The sequence below is a fragment of the Ailuropoda melanoleuca genome, chromosome 5, assembly GCF_002007445.2.
Source record: "Ailuropoda melanoleuca isolate Jingjing chromosome 5, ASM200744v2, whole genome shotgun sequence".
Lineage (NCBI taxonomy): Eukaryota > Metazoa > Chordata > Mammalia > Carnivora > Ursidae > Ailuropoda > Ailuropoda melanoleuca.
Window position 1 is genome coordinate 107,622,502 of NC_048222.1, and position 14,002 is coordinate 107,636,503.

A 14,002-nucleotide genomic window follows, 5' to 3' on the forward strand; every position below is an offset into this window, starting at 1 on the left:
TTTTTTTTTTTTTTTTTTTTTTTTTTTTTTTTTTTTTTTTTTTTTTTTTTTTTTTTTTTTTTTGCCCCCCGCTCGTGCTCTCTCTCCCTTAAATAAACAAGATCTTTAAAAAAGTTTTTTTAAACACTTCTAAAAGTATTATTTGGGGGGAAAAAAAGTATTATTTGGGCCATGAGCTTGGAAAAGAACTTCACATTTCATACCATGCTTTAAGTGTTTAATATTTTATTATTTTCATAATGAATTTAAAACAAATGATTCATGTAACAGAAATGATTATTTCAAAAATTTCCTCTTTTTTCTAAGGCTGGTACATTAGGCTGCCACATTTGAGTGTCCTAATAAAAGATGATTCTTGTTTCAAAAATGAAATCAGGAGAAGTGAATACTTGAGTCTGTATTTAGAACGAGGGAACACTAATATTAACACCTGTCTCTCAGAGGGGACAGTATGAACAATCCATGAATATAAACTGTGCAGGTTTAATGCTAAGCTGGAAGAGAACTTTACGGAGGAAAATCGGGCAGCGGTTTACTGTTTAAGGATCCACTATTCACCACATTTTATAAAATGTTTAGCAAAACTATTTTTCAAAAAAAGTGGCACGCTTTTATTTCTCTGTAAAAAATAAGAAAATGAAGGAGAGAAAGAGAAAAGGAGTGGGAGGAGGAAAGAGGAGAAAGACAGAAAGGAAGGGAGGAGGAGGAGGGAGGGATAGGAAGAGGGTAAAAAAGCACTTCAAGTAGGTTTACAACTGGCATTTTTCAATGGCAGGCTAGAGATGTCTTTTACTCAAGCACTGGCTCAAATGAAACACACATCATGATAATTTTGAGTCGTGTGTTAGAGAACATAAAATTTCCAAACTATACACATTTGATAAATGTAGCCTTAATTTCTCCAAAGATATCAAAAGTAAATTTACAAAGAATCCAACAATTCTGATCACATTTTTGCTTTAGCTCAGTAAAAATCAAGATTACAGAGCTAGGCTGTATGTTCCTCAAGTCCAAAAAATGCATGTGAAGATCGATGTCCTAGAATATATGAATATGTTTGATTGTTGTTATTTTCTAAAGTGCAATGATTTGCTACTCATATAGTCCATACGCAGACTTCAAGGATATAAAAAATATATATATCAAGGGTCAGGGTAAGGGGGTTGCAAACGGGGGACCTGATAAACAGCTCTTACCCACAGGAGTTTACAATTCAGGAAACTGAAAGACTCCTCCCTGAAACTCTTACGTGTTTATTTATGGCTATGAGAATAAATATTAAAGTAAGTTGTGGAGGAAGCATTTTGGGTTTTGTAGAGAAAGTAATTATAGAGAAAGACAAAAAAAAAAAAAAAAAAAAGCNAAAGCTCAGAGATGGAAAAGATCAGTGAGAATGACAGCAGCCCAGGAAAATCTGGGTTGGTGCCCAGTGGGTAAAAGAGAATATATATATTATTTGGAGGACTAGCTTAGAGAGGGTCCAGAGCACCCAGCAACGATTTGACATTGTAATGGAAACAAACTAATTCATGAAGAAGGGAACAAACAGTCCTTTTTATGAATTTAACACTTACTTCCTTCTGGTCTTGGGATGATGGCTCTATTAAAACTATGTAACAGCTAGTAAAAGAGAAAAAGGGAAAACAATATTTTTAACACATCAATATAAAGGATTCAAGTAGGCATGCCTAGGACTATGCAAAAAAATACATTGATATTGGTTAATTATATACTAATTACTCAAGTACTAAGATAAGTAACAATAAGGGGCATCTCTGAGTCTACTTTGTCTCTTACAGAGAGGTATGCCACAGCAGCAAAAATAACATGAAGGAGCTATGATTCTTAAGGAATTCATCATAAATTTGAAATGCTCAGCCTTATAAGTATAGAATGACAAAGTAATTGCTGCATTTCTAAGCAATAAGATGCTCATTTTTTTCACCACTATTTCTAAAATCTGGTATTTACTTAAGAAAGAGAGGATTCTTACTCATAATTTAAATAACTACATGTGAAACAGCTAGGTGATAATTCCAGGACTTCAGCACCGACCCATTATTTGCAAGGCATATATAGCACCTGAGAAAAAACACACAACCTTAAGTGTCCTCACATAAATACATAGCTAAATATTTTCTCTCTGCAGATTTGCCTTAGTGTATGTCAAATTAATTACTTGGTTCTTTGTTGTAAAGGAGTGGTTATATATGTCTTCAAGGTTACAATGCCCCTGACAACAGATTTCTTTCTCAAAGACATAGTCATGTGATCTTTTCGCTATGCAACTCCCTTTCCAAAACACTTCCTGAATCTCAGGGTAGAGAAGTCCTAGTCACTGCATTGCGTTTACTAGAGAGGACTAGTATAATGTGTTTTGGATCTCAGTAACCATAAATATTGTAAATACTCTTGATTTCCAGCTAAAAATTTCAAGGGCAAATTAAGAATAGACAGAAATAAAACTATGGAGGCTAAATGTAGTTCAAACACAATAAAATAATACACAAATCTGATTACTACTTTTTCGTTTTCCCAAGCATGATACACTCTCCTTATAGCATCTATTTTTAACACGTACACTTTGGGTTTTCATTTTCCAAACACTGAATCAGGACTGTCAGACACACCATGGCCCAGCTCTCCGGCCCCCATATTCTACACTTCCACCGACCTGCTCTCTTTGACCATCAGATAACATTACCTTTCACCAGTTTCACAACTCTATTCTGACACCTCTCCTTCTACTCTATATGACCCCTCTTTCACTTGGAAGCCACTCTCTTTCCCTTTTTTTTAAACCCTGCTAAGATGACAAATGCTTTCCAGCTAAGCCCACCTGGTACCTGCACCGGCAGCTTACTGAGAGTCGCAATACTTTCGGCAGAGTTTATCTAAATCGGTTCTATGGTGTTTTCTATAATTATCCTAAGTCCCCAGTTCAATATGTGATCTGCCAAATTCCCAATTCCCGAAGCCACCAGTCCACTAAAATGAAAGCAGTGCCTGAATCGAGTCGCAAACAGACTGAGTCCGTGCACCTCTGGATGTATACTGCTACCTTTAACTGACTCCTCACATCCATCATCCAGGCCCATTCACTAAGGCTACCTGATATTGCATACCATAACCCATTAGCCTGAACCATAAACTGTTAAATCAAGCAAAATGACTACGGCAGGCACTTATAATCCTGCCTGCACTGCCTCGTATTTACTGTTCCATCTCCACTGAGATCAGAATGAACTGCAAGCATTTACGATGCTCCTCACCGGAGGAACTGACGGGTAGGAAAGGGAAAACTGAGCATTTCGATGACTTCCTCAAGCAGAGCAAAGCTGAGTGGCAAAGTCAAGAAAAATCAAGAATAAAAACTAAGGACACACAGGTCTTCTGGGTGCAGCTGCTACCTCCAGCCGAATTACTGGGAATGCGGAACACCTCCAAGAGGAACCGAAACGCCAATGTCAGCAGGGAACTTTTTTTAAACACTATAAAGCAAAAATCACATAAAAAGGAATACGAGTCAACACTGAAGGATGTGAACTACAGCTCAACCAGTGAGGATTCTTACAGCTTCTTTTCCACCCAGAGCTTCCAACCACTGCTTCCGTTCCTCTTCGGAGAACGCCTGCATGGTCAGAGCAGCGCCAGGCCTGGAAGACACCAGGAATGCAGCAGGTGAGCCCTTGGCTGGTAAAACAAATCTGCTTTTCCACTTTCCAACTGTTTTACTGTGGGGAAGAAGTGGGGGTTGATTTTTCATTGGGACAAAAGACACATAACATACGATGTACCATCTTAACCACCTTTAAATGAACAGTGTGGCTGTGTTGAGTATGTTCACATTATCAGGCAACCAATCCCCAGAACGCTTCATCTTGTAAAATTAAAACTCTGTACCCGTGAAACCATGCCCCCACCCCCACCCCCACCCCCAGTCCCTTCCTGCCCAGCCCCAGACACCCTCCCCTCCTACCTTCTGTTTCTATGAATTGGATTACTCCTAGGTAACTCTTATAAGTGGAATCAGGTCTTTTTTTTCTTCTTTTTGTAACTTGCTTGTTTCACTTGTCATAATATCCTCCATATTCGTCCATGTTGTACCATGTGTCAGAATTTCCTTTCTTTTTAAGGCTGAATAATATTCCATTGTGCATATGCACTGCATTTTGCTTATCCACTCGTTTGTCCATGGACACCTGGGTTGCTTCTACCTTTTGGCTACTCTAAACAATGCTGTTATTAACACAGGTGTACAAATGTCTCAACACCTGGCTTTCAGTTCTTTTAGGGATCTAACCAGAAGTGGAATTACTGCATAATAAGAAATAACACATTTGGTCTCTGACCCCGTTTCCTGGCGTAAAGTTCCTAATACCTTTGGAATCTCCAAAATAAATGTTATTTTATATACTAATGAGATAATAGGGCTGGTAGCTCCTGGACAGCCTCAGGATGGGCACTAGTTGCCAGGGGAAATGTGAGACTAGGAGATTGGACCTCTCCGCCACACACACCCCCACGCCCTTTCCAGGAGGAGAAGGGACTGGAGACTGAGTTCAATTACCAATGGCCAGTGAGTCAATCAATCATTCTTAAGCACTGAAGATTCTATAAAATACCCTAGGTATCAGGGAGCTTTCAGGTTGGTGAAAACGGAGGCGCTAGGAGGGTAGCATGTCCAGAGAGGACATGGAGGCTCCAAGCCATTTTCCCTATACCTTGCCCTCTATATCTCCTCACTGGCTATTCATTTATTTCAATTAAAATAGCCTTTGTCATAAATTGGCAACAGTAAGTAAACAGTGTCCCTGAGTTGTATAAGCTGTTCTAGCAAATTATCAAACCCAACAAGAAGATCATGGGAACCCCCAATTTGTAGCTAAAAGCACAGGTGACAACCTGAACTTGCGATGGGCATCTGAGGTGGTGGGGGCAGTCTCGTGGGAGCGAGTCCTTAATCTGAAGTGTCTTCACTAACTTGAGGTAGTGCCAAAATCCGGTTAAACTGTAGAACACTCAGTCTCTGCAGAGAACTGGAGACTTGCTGGTTATGGAAAAACCCACATATTTGGAGTACAGAAGTGCTGTGTGAGCAGGGAGAAATAATTTTGCCACCCAATGGGTCAATGGTAATTCTATTTTTAATTTTTCCAGGAACTGCCACACCTTTTCCACAGGAGCTGCGTGCTGTGCATTCCCACCGACGGTGCACAAGGCTTCGATTTCTCCACAGCCGCACCAACACTTGTTATATTATTCTTTTTTTTTTTTTAAGCAGCCATCTTAATGGGTGTGAGGTGCTAGTGATAACTAAATTTTTATTTATAAAAGAGATACATTCTTCTTGTTACCCAGGCACAGACAGAGTGTAAAACCAGAAAATCATTTCATCCCATCCCAATTCTATGTTAAGAAGGCAGACTGTTCACCATTTGGTGTTTCCTTCATATTTTCTTAGAGCCCTGTGTTGGTCCTCTGGGCCAAATAATCTTTCTCAGTTCAGTTTATTCAGACACTCGGAGATTCAGCTAGAAAAACTCTTTATACCAGGAAGAAATAACTAGGTAGAAAAGCCATTAATGATGCCTCTTCACCCGGGGGCGGTATCTCAAATGAAACAAATTTTGAATATTTGATTCAAATATTATACATTAGTATTCGAAAAGAACTTTTCTGGCAAAGAATTAAAAAGCAAAACACAGAAAACTAGAAATGAAAGTAGATGGTTGAAACAAAGAGTAAATATTAATTCCTGTTGGATACGGAATATACTTTTTAAAGTTATCACTCCTGCGGTAGTATTTCAATTCATTTTTAACTAATGGATAATCTTTTTCAAGTAAAGCAAGCAGTAATAATCAACTATAATCCAATAATCACTGCAATTTTTCTAAAGTACTGTAAAGTAAAAAGTCCTCCAAAAGCAACGAGCCAAATGTGAGTAAGTAGTGCTCCCACCACTCACGCACACAGGCATTATGCTTTCTCCCCACGAGATCCTTATAAAGCACAAGAGAAGTTGTTTGCTTAAGGTTCACTACAAAGTAACTATGACTACAATTGATAGGCTCTTGCCTACAACCATTTTCTCCATACTGAAATTTATAGAGGGGGAAAAAAAAAGAAAAGAAAAAAGAAAATCACCAATAATCCCCACCCCTAAACAGCAAAATGACTCTTAACTGTCTACCCGACACTTTTTTGTCTCGGTTCCACTCTTCCATCACCTTGGCACCACACAGTACAGACCCAAGGTCCCACCTCCTCCCGCTCTACTATACACAGCATCTTTTTGGAGCAAGAATCAAGGCAAGATGCCCAGACAACCAGTCTGTTTCAAGAAGTTCCTTGACTGGGACGTGAAGATTTTGGCCCTTATTCTTAGTAACCCACACTGGGCTCAAGGGAGTTAATTAAAATTGTGAGGGAAAACTTCAGATGGCAGGAATGTTTTTCTTTACATTCTTTAAGTGATAAAATAATATTTACATATGGGGGTCTCACGTCTGCAAGAATGCTCCGTTCTTGTCAAGAAGGAAAAATATCTAGACACCTCTCTAAAACATAGATGTATTTAAACCTTTAGTATGTAATTAAGTAACAAAAGTATAAAACGGAAAATAAGATGTGGTAGCAAATACATAATAGAAAGCTGACAGCTTTGGGGCGCCTGGGGGGCTCAGTCGGCTAAGCATCTGCGTTCCACTCAGGTCATGATCTCAGGGTCCACGGATGGAGCTTCTCGGGGTCCTGGAATCGAGACCCACATCGGGCTCCCTGCTCTGTGCAGAGCCTGCTTTCCCCCTCCCTCTGCATGCCATTCCCCTTGCTTGTGCTCTCTGTCAAATAAATAAATAAAATCTTAGAAAGGGAGGGAGGAAGGGAAGGAGGGGAAAATGAGCATCAGAAATGGCAAAATGAGCAGAGAAAATGGACCAAAGGCCAAACAAGTCAACTGCTATCACAGGAAGACAAACCAAGTTTACATTCAGTTCAATAAACATGGAGGGAGTGCTTACTATGCATTAGATCCTGTGCCAAGGGGCCGGGAATTATTTATTGAATACCATATCATGGGCTAGGCACTGAGCTGGGTATCCCACCCACAAAGGGCTTATTGTCTACCAAGAAAAAGAAGAAGGTAAAAAAAAATACTACAAATAATCTATTAATTACAATTGTATGGAGTCCTACAAAAAGCCAGCTACCTAGGAGAAAAAGAGTGTGTAAAAAACGACATCATAAGATGTATGCCCAAATACAAAAGCATTCAACTTCAACTATGTTCAATTGTTGTCAAGAAGACTTGACTGTGGCTAATTTGGCTGCTAGTCTCAGAGGAAATTTCCGCATTCAAGGTGCTATGGGGAGTTAAGAAAGAGAAAGATCTTACCTAGTCCTGAACATTTGGCTTCCTTGGGAAAGGGCCATTTAACCTAAGGCCTTAAGGATACATGGGCCATGTCAGGGCACCAGGGCCAGGGTTATCCCCTAAGCCAAGAAGGCACACAGAAGAAAAGGAACACACCTTGGAGGAGCTGGACCAGCCTCATCCACTGTCCTCCCACCCAGCTAGAGAGGAACACAATGGAAAGCTACAGAAGCAGACTGGGGGTCCGGTCACAAAGGGCTCCTTGGCTGTGCAAAGGCTTTGATTTATCCTAAATGTCACCGAAGGTTTTTTAGTAGGGGAATAACACAATTAAAGGTGTACATGAACACGGCTGCTGGGTGGAAATGGACTGAAGACAGACAAGAACTGGCTGCAGAGACCTGTTAGCAGAATGAGGGGATGCAATGGAAGGGCACAAATAAAGGAAAAAACGCAGGAACTTGGAAATAGGAGGTTGCTTCTCCATGCGACAGGCAACAACAGAAAATTAACAGTGAAGACAGGTCATTTACAATGTTCCATCAATAACTACTAAAGGGATTCCATGAAAGCCAAAAACAATTGCAGCAAATAAGGACTTAATACTCTTACACTCAAAAAATCAGACACTGAGCCTAATGAGATTCCTGCGCTTTCTAGTTCCTTTTTTTGTTTCCCCCTCAGGTTCTCCATGGATGTGTGAGGGGAAATAATATTTACCACATGTAGATGGTTGGATATTCATATAGAGCGGCAAATAGAGATGTTGGATAAGAGAAACAATGACTGGTTCTGGTAACTTGAAACACAAGAAAAAAGTGTTGAATGATGAAGAGTCTAAAGAGTTATGAACTAGAATTACAGATAGCACAGTGCGGGGGAGGGGGACAATTGTCAGGCTTCCGATGAAATAGCCAGAGTACTTCTGGATTAAACCTCAATGGGGCATAAAACCTGAAGTATTATTATATGCCTTGTCTCTGAGCACAATGACTCAGACTTGAGCCCCCTAGCCCTTTATGGAATACAGCAGAGAACGAACTAGCTTATTGAAACATGAGAGATTAAATAGAAATGTATCACCTACAAGGAAAGGACTCTATTTCTGTTTGCATTTTGACAAATAATAGCTTGGTAAATCAAAACAATTCCCCTTTTGAGAATTAATTCATCACAGTACACATTTTCAGAACATGTCACACTTGTAACATTACAGACAGGGATCGGTCACTAATACTACATAAAGGTGGGTTCCTATCCTATCACAGAGATGACAGAGATGGCTCTCATTCATCCCCCATTTGCTCAGCCCCCACCTCTAAAACATTAGTACAGGAAAAGTAAAAAAAACACAGCATTAAGACATGTTTTAAATATTTTTAATTTCTCAAGTTTCTTTTTTTAATAATCAATTGCTAGGAAATCATTTTGCAAACATGAGACTTCAGGAAGCACTGGACACATTTTAAACTACAGTATTAACAGCATCACACTGTTAAACCAAGCCATAAAATTCTTTAGTTTTTGAAACAAAGACATGTTTTACTCATGAAACTGAATGGATATTAAAATGACATAGTGGATATATGGATAGCAAAGAACAGAAAATTTTATACTGTGGTAGATTATTCACAGTTACATCTTCTTCATTCCATGGAAAAGCTATGGTAACATTAGTGACTCCATTGGAGCTGGAACTAGAATTGACAAAGTTCTCATTTTTCGTACTTGGAGCCCATACTGTTACCATGCACTATGTTGGTCCACGGAGGACACAACATTCTCTTCTTCAACTGAAAATTCATTTCAACCAAACTAACATCTGAGGACCTAATACGTGCCAGGCATTGTGCTAAGCTCTGAGTAATTTACCATGCACAGCAAGCAAAATTAATTCTTAGCAAATACAAAGGCAACAGTATGAACTTCATAAAGAAAAAACGGCCAGGGAAAAAGAGAGCAAATGGCCCACATAGTCTATCTTTCTTTTGTTAAAACCATAACTGTTGTCTGTAGAGCACAAGGTAAAGAATTGAAACCTGAAGGAAAATACTTAGGTTAAGCAAGTTTTTGTTCTTCAATCAGCAATTCATCTTTTTTCCTTCACTCATTAAGAAAATACGCACTATTATGCCCTATTAAGCACTCCCGAGGCCCACACATGAGAAGCAGTCTAGAGAGCTACTATCTGTATTCTACATTTGACCACGTATCTATTAATTCTCTTTCAACTGCATTTTTTATAGTTCAATCAAAGCGTGTGGAAGACATGTGTTTTCCTTATATTCTACACGATAGATCAATGAGCCTGTAAATTAAGAAAATATAAAAAACAGAAACATTCACATTTATGAGATGCCAATTAATGAGATATTGAAAATAGAGAAGTTAAAAGAAAAAACTAAGAAGCAGCTAACAAAACTTACAATGGTTAACAATTAGGAATATGCTAATGTTTTTCTAAGAGGAATGTTGAAAAGGAAAAGAAAAAAACCAAACAAGGATGTTGTCAGTCCAGCACTAAATTTTACTATGAGAAGGGGAAAGTGCCAAAGCCAAACCAAGCACGTTCTAAAGTTATAGAAACGTAGCTGTCATGTTCAGTTTTTCACATAAGGATTCCTGGGGGGAAAAATTTAAATACAAACCTATGAATCTATTATCAGAAATGACCAAAGCAAGGTGCACGATTTTATGAAGAGTAAAGACTTTATAATAGCTTCTTTCTTCTGTCCACCAAAAAAAAAAAAAAAAAATCTTTCAAATAGAGCAAGTAAGCAATGATATAGTCAGAAGTATGATTATTTCCTCTAATAAAAGTGAATTCAAACCATTAATCATTAGCGAACTGCTACTTCAGAACGCAGGATGTTGTAAGGAAACATAGTTCTACCCTAACAACAACAGCATGGAGAACCTATAAAATCATAGTGTTTAAATAAAGATTGGAGAACTGAAGATGCAAAAACAAAACAAAACAAACAAAAAACCCCCAATGAACTAAAATGAAGACAGCAACAAGCCCTTTCTTAAAGAGAAAACACACACACATGTACACACAGCTACTCTGATCCTTTGAGAAGCAGCAGGACAAAGAGGAAGACATGAGAGAGCAGGACAACAGTAGAACTGAAGTTTTAAAGGCAGAGTGTGGGTGGGTGTGATGGTTTCAAATCCCTACAAAATGGAGACACAAGAGAGTCTGAACCCATCCTCCAACTCCCTCCCATAGGACTTCACCAAGTGCTCAGGAGGAAAAGTGAGAGGAGGGCTGAGACCTCCACCCCCAGCCCCCGAGGTGTGCATGCTAAGTATGAGGAGCAGAGCAGGAGAACCTCCAGAGGAGGTTCTGATGGTGTTCTCAAATCACATGGACCCTTGATAAATGGAATATAAATAACAACAATATAGATTCTCAGTTCAACTGCCAACTAAAGGGACAGCCCTACACATTAGCAGCCCCACGGAAAAAAGGGCAAACCCTCTCCCAACTATAAATATTACTTACTTTCTTTCCACTGCTCTCTTACAATATGTGGCTTTCAACCAAAAAATTATGAGGCATACAAAGAAGAAAATGTAACCCAACATAAAGAGACAAAGCGGTTAGGAGAACCAGACTCAGAAAGAGCCCAGATATTAGAGGAAGAAAAAAATCAGAACCTATGAACAACTATATGTATGTTAAAGGATCCAGTATAGGGGCGCCTGGGTGGCACAGCGGTTGAGCGTCTGCCTTCGGCTCAGGGAGTGGTCCCGGCGTTCTGGGATCGAGCCCCACATCAGGCTCCTCTGCTATGAGCCTGCTTCTTCCTCTCTCACTCCCCCTGCTTGTGTTCCCTCTCTCGCTGGCTGTCTCTCTCTCTGTCAAATAAATAAATAAAATCTTTAAAAAAAAAAAGGATCCAGTATAAAAAGTGGCCAACATGCATCAACTGATGGGAATTTCAGCAAAGAAATGAAAACTATTAAAAAGAGACAAATGGAAATGCAAGAAATGGAAAATAAAAGAACAGTGATGAAGAATTCAGGAGGGCACCTTTCATATGCAAACCAACCAATCCGGAGTCTGCATCTGCAACCATCTCCGTTATCTAACTTTCACTCAGGGAGGCACTATTTGCTCTAAGTTACCACAGGAAAACCACCCCTAGTGGAAAGAGCCCACCAGTTTTATTCAAACTAGGCAATGCTAAATTGCTTCCCCTTCTCTGCCTTGCCTTTTCTGTGGAAACCCCAATAAAAATTGGCCTAGGATTTTCTCTCACTCCTTCCTTACTCCTGACCAAAACTGGCATTCCTCCATGTGGTCCTATGCGGCCTGGCCTGCCCTCTTCTCTTGGAAATTCTAATTACTAAACAGTCTTCCCATGCCATTAGTCTGTCCACGTCATCGCTCAGTCACTTCCATAAATTAAAATCCTGCAGGTACAACCAAAACAAATGCCAAATGGTCAGAGATAATATAACTAGAATCCCAGAAAATGAAGAAAGAGAAAATGGGGCAGAAGAAGTATTTGAAGAAATAATGACTTAGATTTTCTAAACTTGCTATGAAATAGCAACCCACATATCCAAGAACTTCAATGAACCCAAAGCAAGATAAAACAAAGAAAGCCACACCTATGCATATTATTAAAAAAAAAAAATTCTTAAGAGGAGCAAAAGAAAAAGATGACATACAGGGTAATAATAAGAAAAATGGATGACTTATCAAGATTAAAAAAAGGGGGGAGGAGGCCTAAAGAAAATATAATAATTTCTTTGAAGTGCTATGGGGGGGAAGCTATTAATCTGGAAATCTACATCTATCAAAAATGAAGGCAAAATAAAGACATTTTCAGACAGATGAAACATGAAAGAATTCTTTCCGGCAGACTTGCATTACATGAAATGCTCAGATTAAATTAGCCTAAGGAATTTAAGGGAAATGGCATAAGACAGAAACTCAGTTCTGCAGGAAAAAATGAAGAAAATCAAAATGGATAAATATATTGATATTTAAAAAAAAAGACAAGAAAACCCATACATAAATAAAACATTAAATTTCTTTAAAAAATTACTAATTATTGATTTCATAAAGCAAAAATAGTAATGTATATTGGGTTCATAGTGTACATAGAATTAAAAATTTATATACATAGAGGCATAACTAAAAATAGAAAATGGAATACTAAAACACTCAATTCACTAAAAAGAAAGCAAAGTAAGAGCAGAAGAACAAAGAACAAATAAGACAAACAGAAAACAAAACCAAGGGGTGCGTAGGTGGCTCAACTGATTAAGTCTGACTTTTTATCTCAGCTCAGATCTTGATCACAGATCTTATGAGTTTAAGCCCGACATTGGGCTCCACACTGGTTGTGAGCATACTTTAAAACACACACACACACAGACACACACACACACACACACCACAAAAAAACCACAAGACGGTAGACTTAAACCCATACAAATCAGTAATTATATTATACATAAATTAACTGAAACCTTGACTAAAAAGCAAAGACTAAGTGGCTAGATTCTTTAAAATCTGGACTCAATAATATGCTATTTATAAAAAAAAGTTTAAACATAAAGGCACACAGGTAAAAGGAAAAAGATTAAAAAAAAAAAAGATATGCCAAGTAAACTCTGAGCATAAGTAAGTTAGTGAGGCTACATTAATATCAAACAAGGTAGATTTCAAAATAAAGATTATTCACGGGAACAGACATTTCATAATGATAAAAGGGTCTTTTTTTTTTTTTTAAGAGAGAGAGAGAGCATGAGCCTGAAGGAGGGGCAGAGGGAGAAGCAGACTCCCCACTTAGTGGGAGCCCAACACGGGGTTCAATCCCAGGACCCTGGGATCATGACCTGAGCCTAGGGCAGACGCTTAACTGACTGAGCTACCCAGGTACCCCAATAAAAGAGTCATTTCATCAACAAGACCTAACAATCATAAAAATGCACAGACACACACACACAAATCTCAAATATTCAATACATGAAACAAAAATTGGCAAAATTAAAGGGGAATAGGCAAGTCCTAATCATAGATTTTAACATCCTTAATTTAGTAACTTACAGAATATTAAAAATCAAAACAATATAGGAGTCAAGCAACACTATCATTAACTTGATCTAATTGACATTTAGAGAACACTACACCCAACAACAGCAGAAAACTCATTGTTCTCAAGTGCACATGGAACATTTACTAAATAGACTACATTTGGGGCAGTGAAACAAGTCTAATAAACTTCCAAGTACTGATAAAATAGAGTATGTTCTCTGACCAAAAGAGTATAAAAGAAAAACAGAAAATAATAATTAAAAAAAATAGAAAAATAATAATAGTACACATAGAAAAACCCCCAATCATTTGGAACTTCTAAAACGTATTTCCAAATAACACCTGGGTTAAAATTCAACACATGTCCTAATCACATATAAAAAAATAAAAATTAAAAAAAAAAAAATTTAAAAAAAGATATTTGCAACTGAATTACAATGAAAACACTATACATAAAAATTTGTAGGATGAAAAAAATTGTAGGATGCAAACTAAAGCAGTCCTTATAAGGAAAATTATGTGTTTAAATGTCTATATTCAGGGGCACCTGGGTGGTTCAATTGGTT

At 38.2% G+C, this 14,002-nt stretch overlaps 1 protein-coding gene across 3 annotated transcripts in view; it reads right to left on the bottom strand.

Annotated features, from left to right (window-relative positions):
* ARHGAP10 (Rho GTPase activating protein 10) overlaps positions 1 to 14,002 on the bottom strand; it is a 311,913-nt gene that overhangs the window by 148,529 nt on the left and 149,382 nt on the right. For 2 of the 3 annotated variants that reach the window (XM_034661542.1, XM_034661541.1), the window contains exons 11-12: positions 3,575 to 3,734; positions 1,575 to 1,620 (exon numbers count right to left, since the gene is read on the bottom strand). In XM_034661542.1, coding sequence (XP_034517433.1) covers positions 1,575 to 1,620; positions 3,575 to 3,734 — 206 coding nt within the window. The remainder of the gene's footprint in view (positions 1 to 1,574; positions 1,621 to 3,574; positions 3,735 to 14,002) is intronic. The other variant, XM_002916964.3, reaches the window with a different exon arrangement.